At 46.1% G+C, this 13,931-nt stretch overlaps 1 protein-coding gene across 1 annotated transcript; it reads right to left on the reverse strand.

The window, feature by feature from the left end:
• Nucleotides 1-410: 410 nt before the first annotated feature.
• Nucleotides 411-13,246, reverse strand: LOC117752668 (ankyrin repeat and BTB/POZ domain-containing protein 2-like). Its single transcript, XM_034570213.1, is given in 21 exon segments — nt 411-1,210; nt 1,355-1,468; nt 1,842-1,910; nt 2,345-2,359; nt 2,361-2,418; nt 2,836-2,938; nt 3,025-3,061; nt 3,063-3,131; nt 3,321-3,377; nt 3,379-3,411; nt 3,413-3,501; nt 3,716-3,957; nt 4,044-4,179; nt 4,724-4,820; nt 5,083-5,184; nt 5,288-5,377; nt 5,944-6,109; nt 6,225-6,377; nt 6,764-6,971; nt 7,708-7,857; nt 12,316-13,246. Coding segments are annotated over 21 exon segments (3,093 nt in total). The 5' UTR covers nt 13,193-13,246; the 3' UTR covers nt 411-982.
• Between the last annotated feature and the right edge of the window lie 685 nt (nt 13,247-13,931).

Here is a 13,931-nt window from a genome sequence, read left to right on the forward strand (position 1 = left end):
TATAAAAACAAAGTTCTAATATCACAAGAATAGTTGTAATTTTATGAAAATGAAGTCGTAATATTGTGATTTTACGAGAATTTAAATTATTTCTTAAAAGATGTTTTTATTTACATTGAAGTACAGCTTTTATTTTTTATGATAGCCCTTTAACTTTTTTCTTGTTAAATTATGACATTATTCTCAAACCTAAATCCTTGTAATATAACTTATTCCTCTAATACTTCTTTGTTCCTTTTTAACGCAGCGTCAGATTCATCTAAACTATTTTCAGTTCAGAACCTAAAGTCTCAAATACAGAAGCTTCTGTTAGCTTAGCAACTTTTACTGACACCGATGTTTAAAGAGTTACACATTTAAATTAGTTTGAATCTGACGTCTCATGTATTTAAAGTTCTGATGCTCGTCTTTAAAAGTTTCACACGCGTCAGCAAACATCGTCTCAAGCTTTGGTAAAAGTTTAAATATGTTTCTTTTATATCAAGTGGCCTGAGGTGACGTTTTCTACACGTTTATCTCAACTGGTTCTGACACAAGTTAAACTTCTAGAATCTAAAAATAATCTAATAATCCAAACAAAGAAATATAAAAAACAAGGACATTTTGTGGAAAGTTTGCTAAATTGACTTGAAAGATTTATTATCAAATTTATTTCTACGTCATTAATTAGGATCACGACTTCCAGGTTCAACTGAAAGAATCTTTGTTCGTTACTTTAAAGTGAAACTTGTTGCTTCTTGCACGACAACGTAGTTCCTCCGTCACCCTCTGAGGGGGGGGGGGGGGGGGGTAATTATTGGTTGCAGTCTGGAACTTAACCACAAGATGTCACTAAATCCTTCACACGTAACCTTTGATAAATAAAACAACAGTTTTCAGTCTTCGATTCATCTGCACTTTACAGTATGGCTACTATTCACACACACACACACACACACACACACACACACACACACACACACTCACAAGCTCAGTCCAGCTTCTACTCTCCACACACACGGTGAAGGGTGTAAAGTCTGTGGATCAGCGCCACCTTCAGATCATTCAGGAGCGACACGTCCCCGTCCTGAACGATCGTCCCCGGGCAGAGCAGCTGCTGACCGGCGCCCCCTAGCAGCAGGCGGTGGAAGTCCTCTCTGTCCAGGAGCAGGTCCATGTGCTGCAGGAAGAATCCTTCACAGAACCTGCAGAGTTCAGCGGCTCCATGGTGCTGCAGACACAGGAATACAAATAAATTAAAGACTGAACACAGAATAAAACATTAGATTTGATATAAAGAGTCTCACAATCACAAGAGGCAGAGTCGTGACTCCGCCCTCTCGCCTCACATTAACGCCAGCCTGTGTTTTCGTACCTTGGCGGTCTGGTAGATGTTGACCACGTTGTCCAGCGTCAGACTTCGCGACAGCGTCGTCTCGCAGCTTCTCTGCAGAACTCTGACCTGGAAGAATGTGGCAACAGGAAGTAGCTACAAAAACAAAAACATCCAAATCAGTGTCGGAAGATAAAGTCTAATAAATCGAATTTCCAAGTTTCCATACTTTATATGTTCAGCTTGTGTTTTTACTCATCAAGTGGAGACTCAAAGACACAAAGTGTCCAGGTTCAAAAAATATTATCAATGTGTCCTTCTGCTTCAGAGGCTGAGAAATACAATTTAGTAAATGTTGTCTTCAGAGAAACTTCAGGTTTCAGGAGGTTGATTTTAAACAACAGGGTTTAGAGTTTTTATTTAGCTCATCAGGGTTTTAATCACAGGAAACTGGAAACTGGTGAATAAGTAAAATCATCAGACTGAGATGAGCTGTGAGAAAAAGCAGGAAACGTGTGAGTGACGTTACCTTCACGGCTTCGGACTGAGAGAGAGTCGTTCCCTCTGTTCCTCCACAGTACAAAGCCTTCATCATCATCTGCAGAGACACACACTTCATCAGCTTCAGTCACATTAACACCAAACAGGAAGTGAATCTGACGACAGGAAGTGAATCTGACTTCGGGAAGTGAATCTGACTTCAGGAAGTCAATCTGACTTCAGGAAGTGAATCTGACCATCAGGAAGTGAAATCTGACGACAGGAAGTGAATCTGACTTCAGGAAGTAAATCTGACTTCGGGAAGTGGAATCGGACTTCGGGAAGTGAATCTGACTTCGGGAAGTGAATCTGACTTCAGGAAGTAAATCTGACTTCGGGAAGTGAATCTGACTTCAGGAAGTAAATCTGACTCTGGGAAGTGAATCTGACCTTCGGGAAGTGAATCTGAGTTCAGGAAGTGAATCAGACTTCAGGAAGTAAATCTGAGTTCAGGAAGTGAATCTGACATCGGGAAGTGAATCTGAGCCGAACCTGGAACGTGCTGTATGGTCACGTGACTGATGTGGATGATGTTGTCGGGGGAGTCGCTGAGCAGCCGTCGGAAAACTGAAACAGGACAAAAGACCGAGTTCATTAAAGAAAGTTTTTATTTTACTCATATTATTGTGAATTAAATAACAGGAACATCTGGAGGGACTGAAGCTGCTGTCCACCACAGGAGGTGGTTCCTGTTCAACTACAGTAGTAAAAGTACACAAAGTATAAAAGGCACAGTAATATCTAAATGCTATAAGACTTTAGGTTTTTTGTTTGAATTTGTAACATAGTAATAGAAATTATCATATGTAAGATATTGATTCTTCTTTCATTCCTATATATTGTTTAAACTTTTGTCTCTTTTGAGCCTTGAAGAGTTAAAAAGATGATTTTACATATTTTCACAGGCAGAAACTCTTTGTCTCTTAATCACAGGACAACAGACACAGTTTAATACGTGTGAGGTCAAAGGTCAGAGATCAGACCGTTCAGAGGCCGACATCAGCAACACCCGGTGAGCGAAGAATGGACGTCCGTCCACCATGAACGTCACGTCAGACATCTCCTGGTTGTTGAGGAAATGAACATCTGAGGACAGACACATCAAATCCTTTAAGTGTTTAAGTTGGAAGAAGAAAAGTAAAAGCCAGAGGTCGACGTCAGCGACGTGTTACCGAGCTGTGTGGACAGAGTGAGTCCACTGGGCGGGACAGGAGTGGACAGGACAACAGCCGTAGCAGTGAGAGAAGACGGACGCCAGACGCTTGGTTATCACATAATCCTGCAGAGAAAAACCACAGGACCACGTTAAACTGTCCTGACAGAAAAACTCAGGCTTCAGCTCCTCGCAAAGACAGACTGAAACAACGGTCTGTGTCCTGTCACTTAACAACCCTCAGGACGCAGCGCTCAGAGGGACGAGTGGACGGACAGACGGACGGACAGATGGACAGACGGAGGGGTGTGGTACCTTGCTGGTTTCCAACATGCTGAACATCAGCGGTATCCCTGTGGAGAGCAGCTCGGGGGTTGTAGTCCTCTGTCCTGATGGAGGGAAACTCCTGTGAGGAGCGAGACGGTCACTTCGTCCCTGCACAGCTGCCGAGCTCTGCGGAGAGACTCCAGCCAGATGTGGAGCCTCCAGGGGACACCTGGGCACAGCGGGGAGATGGGGGAGGTCAGAACATGTCCGTCTCCCTGGTGGTCAAGTGGTTAGAAGGTTCGATTCCCAGTCAGGGAACATGTTTCGACTGTCTGTTCAATACAATGGTTAATGAGCATCATCCGATTCTCACAGATTATAAACTGAGATTAATTCCAGCGTCACGTGATCCCGCCGACGTCAGATGACATCATCGTTCTCACCCATCTCTCTGAGCTCCATGGTTACGTCCAGGTATCCGTGCTCAGCGCTGTAGTACGCCGCCTGCTGCAGAGCCTTCATCCTGGCTTTACACAGCCTGGGAACACGACTCGAGGAGTCGGGAGGAGGAAGAGGAGTCTTCACCTCCTCCTCCTCTTCCACTCCTTCAGCCAGGATCTCCTCCAGAGAGAGAACATCCTCCTTCCTGTGCTGCGGCTGCAGCAGCAGCCTCCTGAGAACGTTCCTGTAGAGGAGGAGACGGGCGATGAAGCTGAGCAATCATCATCATCATCATCATCATCTCAGTTGTGAGAGGAGGCGGAGTCTCACCTGTGTCCGTGAGCGGCAGCGTAACTGAAACAGTTCATGTCTTCATACAGCGGTGATGTCAGGGAATTCCCATGATGCACTCTGAGCAGAGGGTCGGCTCCGTGGGCGAGCAGCAGACTCACCACCTCATAGTGACCTGAGGGGACGGAACATGGGGATTCATTCATTACACAAAATAACTGACGACAACTTGAGAAATCTGCTCATCTTCAGTTTCACACTTCACCTCAACAAAAAAACACAAACACAGAGTTTTTAAACACAAACGAGGCCAAAAGTCTCTGATTCAGACAAAACTCAGTAGTGTGGACAACAGGCGTAACCATAGCAACAGTTTAGAACTTGTTTTAGAACTAAACCGTGTCAGTGAGGACGGAGCTTCACGTTAGTTTCCTGGAGACTTAAATTGAAATACTGCTTAATAGAAATCTAATCTTACTCCAACACCTTCACCCAACATGCACAAAACACCACAAACACAACAACTAAACCAATTACTCGCTGCCAACCTTTAGAAAAACACAGCTGATATTCTTAGAACCGATAAACTGATGGACCAGCAGCTCGAATCCCATTGAGCCTTCACACTCTGAAGCTGGTGAGTCAGGGACGTTCCTGCTTGTTGCTCCAGTCAATGTGAACACGTTGTATTATAATATCTGTGGAAACTGGAAAGATACCTGCAGCAGCAGCTAACTGCAGCGGCGTCTCCGCGGAGCTCTCCTGGTCGTCCAGCAGGACGCCACCTTCCACGTCTGCTCCGGCCTCCAGCAGCAGCTGCCGAGGAACGAGGACACGAGGACACAAGCACATTAGGACACGAGACATTAGGATACGAGGTAATTTGTATGTAATTCATTTCCAAGAATTACATAAAACACATATCAAACACACTTATGGAGGGAATTGACTGATGCTACTATCATCATTAACATTATTATTAAGCTTTCTTTAGATGTAATTTTGTCATCTTGACTTATTTTGGCCTCCGTCATAGTGAACTGAAAATCAGGACAGTTCTCATTCCATCACAACTCACCTGAGCCACAGACAAGTGACTGTGCAACACAGCGAACGTCAGCGCCACCCAGTGTCTGCTGCCGGGGTGAACAGATGGATGTCTGACGGAGCAGCCTGGGACCTGAGCGACACACACACAGACACACACCACACACACTTCAGTCACAAACACACTAACCAGCCGGGTCGTACAGTTACAGCTGAGTCAGCAGGAGTGTTTCTACCTGCAGATCCAGATTGGCTCCGCCCTCGATGAGCATCTGCACCAGCGCTTCATCTCCTGCTGCGGAGGCGTACATCAGAGGAGTCATTCCCTCACACACACACACACACACACACACACACACACACACACACACACACACACACCACACACACACACACACACACACACACACACACACACACACACACACACACACACACACACACACACACACACACAGCATTGGTACACAAATAAACTGAACACTGCAAATATGTACCTTCAATTATTATGTTAAAATCATGTCTGAACCACAGACTGTAAATAACCATTGCTCGCTGTCGGCTGCAGTGTAGTCATAAACCCTCCTCCTCCATGTTAGCAGCATGGGACATGGACCCAACAAAAACTAAATCTAAGACTTTAAATAAATGTTTGCCAAAGATGGTTTCTGTCATTTCCGGTCGTTCTCATCTCCCTGTACATCGTTATCAAAACAGGCTGAGACGTCATGATTGACAGCTGAGACTGACTCCTGATTGGTCGAAATTATGTTTTCTTTTCCTAAAGACAACACCTGTGATAAATAGTCATGAGCATCAGAGAGGATCAGGATTATTACGTCTGCAGCGCTAACATTCCATAACGTTAAAAGAAGAAGAAGAGCGCCCCCACCTGGTCGTCCATGGTGTTGACGCTCTCCGCTCCCAGGAGCCGAGCGGCCTGATGGACCAGATCCGCTCGACCACACGACAGCATCCTGAAGCCCAGGTCCAGCTGGAACTTCAGCGAAGCAGCTTCAGCGTCCAGACACTTGAACGACTGGAAGCAGCACCCCGACCTGCACACACACACACACACACACACACACACACACACACACAGACACACACAATGACTCTGAGCCTCCTGCTTATCACCACACACACACTCAGTCACATCCTGCGACCGCTCACCTCAGCTGTCTGGGCTCACAGTCCAGTCCTGGAAGAAGCTGCCTGGCCGTCTGTCTGACATCATCGCTGTCCACCAGAAGGCTGCGGCGGTGTTCCGCGTGCACCACGGCAACTCTGATCCACTCCATGAGAGGAGGCAGCAGCAGGAAGGGCCTGAGCGGGGGGGCAGCAGGGAGCAGTTCATCTGTCTGTTTTACTCGTCTTCAGGTTTTGTCTCAATTTTAAAATTCAAAAATTCTCTTAAACTATTGTCCAAAGAATAAAATGGAAAATGGTTGTGCATGTAAAATAATTGATTTCCTCTGATATAGATATATTATTTGTTGACATCATTTTATTTATTTTCCTTTTTTTTTGTCATTTCATCATCTCAACCTGTTTTACCATTTTCACTTTAACTTAAAATAAAAGGAGTGGAACTGAAAATGTTACAACACACACACGCACGCACACACACACGCACATGCACACACGCACATGCACACACACGCACATGCACACACACACACGCACATGCGCACACACGCACACACACACACCTCTCTCTGGTCAGCGTCATGCTTGGAGGCTCCAGGTTGGGACTCTCCAGTGATTCCATCTGAGGGCTGGACAGGAAGTAGTAGAGCGTTCGGAGGGCATCAGGCGCCCAGGACACTGACGGCTGATTGGCTGAACGGGCGAGGCTCGTGCAGGCGCTGGAGCTGCGCAGACGCTGCATGTGGTACATCGCTCGAGACACCAGGTCACCTGCAGACAGGCAGACGGACAGACGGACAGAAAACATCATGATCGTGGCCTCACAAATCTGGGTTTTTGTCCTTTTGAACATTATTTCTCCATCTGTCTTCAGGGAATTTCTTCCAATTTTGACCAGTTGTCATTGGACTCGAAAATCGAGTGATTAGATTTCAGGGGTCTAAGGTCAAAGTTCACAGTGACGGAGGCACACAAACACAGGGTTTGTTAAAGCAGCTTTACCTTTAACTTAGAAAACAAACGTGTGCATGTGAAGCCTGTAGTGAAACTCATCGTCTGAAACTGTGACTCATTATTATTAAATTATATATGAACACAAGATTCCTGTGTGTGGAGTTTATTCTTTATTTTTTGTTGGTTTATTGATCAAATATCATTTAAACCAAATATCAAAAGTAACAATGTGAAATCTGTAAAAACAATATGACGTGAATGGACACTTTAGTAAACTGAGTTCAAGTTGTCTGTGGTCACATGACCACGTCGTCAGGTCAGTGACGGTACAGAGATTAACGAGCGTTCACATAATGAGATGCGTGGCCAGCAGGGTGTGAGGGCGTCCTTGTTTTCTGGATACAAGCCACACGCTGTTATGTAACTGAGGGGGGGGGGGGGGGGGCAGGCAGCGGCTAACGATGTGTCCCAGGAGCCCGACACAGTCACAGTTAAACAAACACACACCAGACACAGGAGTCGACTGTGGCAGCAGCGACACACACACACTTACTGAGCTCTGAGATGCTGCCCACGCACGTGGCGAGCAGCGCCTGTTCCAGTGTCCGCAGCTCCAGCTCGATGTAAGCGTCCTCCCTGCTCTCCACTGAATCCTCGGGAACCTTCGTGTATGGGCTCACATGGGCCGGCAGCGACAGCTCACCTGAAAACACACACACATTAAATTATAATCTTATAGCTGCTCAGTGACAGTGTCTCGATGACGATGACTTCCATCAGTCCGTCACTTTGGCCCAGAGTCTATATATATATATATATATATATATATATATATATATATATATATATATATATATATATATATATATATATATATATATATATATATAAATAAATGTGGATTTTTGTTAATATTAAAATCTGCATTAATGTGTTCCATCAAAGAACATTGATGTGGTTGTGCTGCAGAAGTGGATTTGAATGGACGCTGACGTACAAAGACATCAAAACTAAATGTGCTCATGTCGAAAGCAGGAGCCACTTCACTGAAACTTCCTCACGTTCTCTGCACCAGGACCACAGGTGATTTGATGGGACCCTCAAAACACTGAAAACAGATGCACTGAGGACGTCCTCATCTGTTGTGACCCGTTGAATCAGGTATTTGCTGACTCCTGGTCCTGAACACAATGGAAACAGCCTGAGTGACAACGACGTGCACAGAGCAGATTCATCAGCTGCAGCGGAAACTACTGGGACGGGAGTTTTGTGCAGAAATCCTGACTTCTTTGCACTTTACTGACAGAAGCAGGAATAAAAGGTTTTAGATGTGTTCCACTTAACAGAGGAAACAGTGTAAGGCTCATTATTGACACGTCACACTGTGATTAACGATGTTTGACAAAAGCCTGAGTTTCTGCCCGATTCAGGAAACACACCTCTGCTTTATGGACGTCAGCTCCCGTCTGGACCGGGAGAAACAAGTGTTCGGTTCAACAAGACACGAGTGTGAGTCCGATAATTGGTTGTGATTACGCTGCTGTGTTGACACACACAGAGCGAACAGGCAACTATCATGAGAACACAACAGGAGACCAGTCTGCAGCGCACAACGCACAAATCACTGTTCTCTACCTGTGTACGCACACACACAGGCACGCACACACACACAATCATGAGTGATCAAGTCATTTCCTTCCACTCTCTCCTTGTGTACGTGTGGCTGAATGAAACAGAAAAGTGTGTGTGTGTGTGTGTGTGTGTGTGTGTGTGTGTGTGTGTGTGTGTGTGTGTGTGTGTGTGTGTGTGTGTGTGTGTGTGTGTGTGTGTGTGTGTGTGTGTGTGTGTGTGTGTGGAATGAAAACAGAGGCACAGTCACCAGGTCTAAAAACAACAGCTCTTTTCTGGAGTGGTATAAAGCTACAAGTGTTTGGTCAAGACAACAGAACCACAGAGAGCCAAGGTGTGTGTGAGTGTGTGAGTGTGTGTGTGTGTGTGTGTGTGTGTGTGTGAAACACCTCAGTAGAATCTGAGTTTTAGTTTTAAACAGCTTTAGATAGTTTGGACAAAGGAACGTTGGACCGTGATACTGATATTAGGGAGTAAAAAATGTCCAATACCAACATTATGTCCGATATAAAATATATATATATATATATATATATATATAAGAAAATGTAAGAAAACTAGTCTGTTGTAAACCTGCCTGTTCAGCCTGTGGTGAAGCTGGTTGCTTGTTTCTGAAACAGTAAAAGTGAGCCACCACAAATAAAGACCTGCTGCTGGTCTGTGAGCAAACAAAACACCGATACTGAAAAGTCCGGGAAAGAATGGAAGCAGAAGGATTCACAGCAACACTCTTAATTTGTGCTGAACTGAGGAAGAGTGAGACGTGAACTTCTGTAGTTCATCCTCTGTCAGGTCGGCACTTCTGCTTTTCCGAGCGTAAATAATGTCTTTACGCAACTTTACACAACAGAGTCATGTCAAACACGCAGGCGGAATTGGCGGGAAGACTTTGTTGTGGTAGTGTAATCTGGTTAAAACCTGCTGGTCGTAGGTCTGGAGCCGGTGTGGATGGAGGCTGTGAGTTCAGGCCGCCGCTGACACAGTGTTTAACAGTGAAGGCGGGAGTCTGACGAGGAGGAGTTCACATCAGAGCCTGAGAGAGACGCCACGCACACGTCCAGCCGTTCATCAGCAGAGCGACGTCATCGACCTCTGATGAATCATTATCTGAGAGTAACTCAGCTCTGGTTGAACTCGCAGCTGAGAAGACGTCAGATTCTCTTCTTCTGTTCAACAGTTTAACACAAAGTCCAGATGGAGAGAACATTACAGACACATGAGGTTCAGTGGAGCTGAGGGTTGGATTACTGCAGCTCTGGGATCTGACTCAGGATCAGAGCTGCGTCGTCTCCACTTCCTGTTGCACGCACACACACACACACACACACACAAGCACACACAAACACAGACAGACACACACAGGCCATCTAGAGATTGATGAAACCCTCCGAGGCTAATTGTCGACACGACAGCAGATCTTTTTGGATATTTTCTCCTCTGTTTTTACAACACATCAGAGTTTAAAAGTCACATATTGAGCAAAAATGATAAATTCATTGGTTTCAGATTCTCTGAAGTTTCCCTGTTTTCTATCCATTCTAACCTGAAGACATCAGCTGGGCTGCGGGTCCATGTCTCTCATCAGTATCAGAGGAAACAGGTTTCATGTGCTAATCAACAGCTGATGGTTCGTTTAGTGTGAAATGAAACTGAGTTAATCTGCAGAATCTGATACAAGCAGGGAAAAGGTCAATAAAGTGTCTGAGTGGATCTGATCTCGTCAGACGTGTCTGAGCTCAGTGTCGAGCTGATGGGACGATAACGACGCTACAAGCTGGAGACTCAGTGAAACAGAGAGGAAGCGTTTTCTCACGTTTCACTGCCGGGATTTATTTTTATCATCAGATCAGACGCAACAATTTGGCCATTTGGTCCTCGAACAATGTCCAGAAGGAGTGTGTGTGAGAGTGTGTGTTAGTGTGTGTGTGTGTGTGTGTGTGTGTGTGTATGTGTGTATGTGTGTATGTGTTAGTGTGTGTGTGTGTGTGTGTGTGTGTGTGTATGTGTGTATGTGTGTATGTGTTAGTGTGTTAGTGTGTGTGTGTGTGTGTGTGTGTGTGTGTGTGTGTGTGTGTGGCTGACAGACTCTCCTGCCTGGACAGCAGCAGCTACACTGGCTGTTTGTTTAGCCGAGCAGACGGACCTGGGAGCCGTGAACCTCGTGGCTCTGCAGCCTGAGCGGGAATGAGAGCTCCTTTGTGTCGTCTGTGCGGGTCAGAGGCTAACAACACTCACTCAGTCGCTCGACCCGCTTCTTCTCGCTCGCTCTCATGGGGGGTTCGGACCTGTATCCCAGCATGCACTGGGCAGCAGGCTCAGAAACACAGTGGGGTTGTGTTTACGTTTTCACGACCACTGAGCAGCCTATTGATTTATTCACAAGTCAAATCTCATTTGGAGGTGGATTCTTAAAACTAAAAGCTTTTTATTCTATTTATTTATGTCCAAATGATACAGGGTTTTCAACATTTAATATCTGACCAAACAATAAAGTCCAGTTTAGTTTATTCTTAAGCTTTTAATTAAACCAACATCAGAACAGATGTTGATTTCCATTTGTCTTAAGAACTTAATTTACTGCTTGAAAGGTTCATTTGAAGATTATCTTAAACTTTAATTCAAAAAGTCCTGAAAAGGCTCAGGAGATGTTTCTTCCACTCCACATGCAGCAGAGGATTAAATACATGAAACCACTGACAGCTCTGTGACAGACACTTTCCCTTAATTGTTTGGTCAGAAAATAGAAAATGAAAAATGATGTTGAGGATTTAAAAACTAAATATATCTCTAGAGATATGAGAGAAAGTTTGTTTGTGTCTGTATCAAACTAACCGGACCAGTATAATCCCAGTGACACGTTTATCAGGAACCATCTTCCACTTCCGTGTCCGTTATTACCCAAAATGCCTGTTTCCTGTCTCAGGGGTTTTCCCTTCACTCTCTCCACGCTGCTGGAAAACTTCTTAAACTCTCAGCACTTATCTAGTATTATTATCTCAGCTACTTTCTGAGCAATTTCATGGCAGCATGACTGCCTGAGCTACAGCCTGGTTTGACATGGACCTGTGTGTGAGGCCCAGTTTCTCTCTGGACGCTTCAGTCTCAGCTGTTGGGGTCATGCTGCCACGGCCAACAGGGGGGGGATGATGAGATCATTATTGAACATCATTATCAATGAAGAAAGATGGAGGACACGTCTCCACTCCACAAAGGAAGCTAAATTATCTCAGATACTGGCGACGTCAACATGTGAGGTTTTCACACAATCAAATCACGAACTAAGACCGAACCTGGTTGGAAGGGTTCGTTCATTTCACGTTTAGTGTTAAAAACCAATAAAACATGAATGAGACAATGTGACGTCACAGAGGAGACTTCAAACTGATTATAAAACACATAAATAAAAAACGCTTCCTAAACGTTTTTAAAAAGTCAGATTTGACAGTTAATGAATAGGAAGTTAAACACAAACCCTGTTTTTAAATGTGATAAATGAAATATAACTGTTATACTGTTTAAAGTGTAAACTCACCATGGGCATTCCTCCCACACATGAGGTGCTCGTACACCTGCAGAAGTCCCCACAGCTCCGGGTCGTTGTTCACGACCCCGTCCAGCAGCTCCGCGCTCACCGGGCTCCAGGGGACCCCGCAGCCCCGCTCCTGCTCCTCCTCCGCCGCCCGCCTCGCCTCCTGCAGCGCCCTCCGGGTCACCTCCTCCGCCAGAGTCTCCAAACAGGCTGCGAGGCACACGGCTGCGTACTCGTGCACTCGCACCGACACGCGCGTGTCCACCATCCACCTGAAGAAGCGGCCCGCGGACAGGGTCAGCCCGCAGCGCGCAGACTTGCCCCGCTGACGCGCGGTGTCTCCGGAGCTCATGCAGTGCTGGGACACCGCCCTGACCGCGGAGGAGACGCACCGCTCGGCCAGAGCCCAGCTCAGCACCAGCCGGACCGCGCTCTGCACCTCCAGGCGGGTGCACCGTCTGTGGAGCTCGCTCAGCCGCTGCGCCTCCCTGGACACCCGGAGGAGAGCCCTCCGCAGCAGGACGGACAGGCGGCGGACTGCCTCCCCGGTAAGGGACGCACCGGGCACTTTACGCACGACCTCCCGCAGGTCCTGCTCGGTCCAGGGACACTCCTCCAGCTCCGGCAGGCACGGACACTTGGCCAGGACGTCCGCCGCGTCCTCCGGCAGCGTGCTCACCGTGTCCCAGCTGCCGTTCCTGCTGGACAGAGAGCCGGCGTGCTGCCACCAGGCTCCCCGCTGAGGAGTGCTGGTGTGCGGCTGAGACTGCCCCGACCTGCCGGAGGAGGACAGGCTGAGGGACGTGCACGGGTCCCCGGGCACATAGCCTGGATCCAGGGTCAGGTCCTCCAGGGTTCTCAGCTCCAGACCGCTGCACATGATGGAGGAAGAGTTTAAACCACAGAGAAGAACCAGAGCCACGTTCCCATCAAACCTCAGGAGCTGGAACCAGGAGCAGCACGAGACTGAGCCGAAAGTCCCCAGGACACCAGGAGCTGCACTCTCATGGACCAATCAGAGCCCAGCAGCCACACAGGTGACTGCTCCACAGCGCCACCATGTGCTCACCGCTCAGACTGACTCGTGCAGGAGCTGAGCAGGTGAGGCCTTCTTCATCTTCATCATCATCATCATCTGGTTACAACTTTACAAATAAAAGCATGATAAAGGTGGATTTCAGAGCTTCTCACAAAGATCAGAAACTGAGATGAACAAACAAACTTTATTTTAATTTCATGAAATCTGAATTGGTTGGTTGAAGGTTTTAGTCGTGTGCAGCCTGTGGAGATTTACAACAACACTGTGATTTCTTTACAAACTAAATTCATTTAATATAAATATAAATATAAAAAATGTAGTTTATTCAGATTTAATCTGGACTGGATGATACCAACAATCTTAGAAACACACTTTCAGATCCATTCAACATTTACAGCTGTGAAAGGTTCATTTCATGGCTTCTGGTCTAATGTGGTGAGAAGATAAAATACAGGTCAAGTCTAATTGTGTTGTTTGATCTGTTCTCTGTAAGAAAGACCTGTATATCTGAAGTTTAGCATAACTGAGGATTAGCTTCATTTAGCCAACACTTTGTAAATCACAATAAGATGATGAATCT

Source organism: Hippoglossus hippoglossus, chromosome 3 (assembly GCF_009819705.1).
Source record: "Hippoglossus hippoglossus isolate fHipHip1 chromosome 3, fHipHip1.pri, whole genome shotgun sequence".
NCBI classification, from domain to species: domain Eukaryota; kingdom Metazoa; phylum Chordata; class Actinopteri; order Pleuronectiformes; family Pleuronectidae; genus Hippoglossus; species Hippoglossus hippoglossus.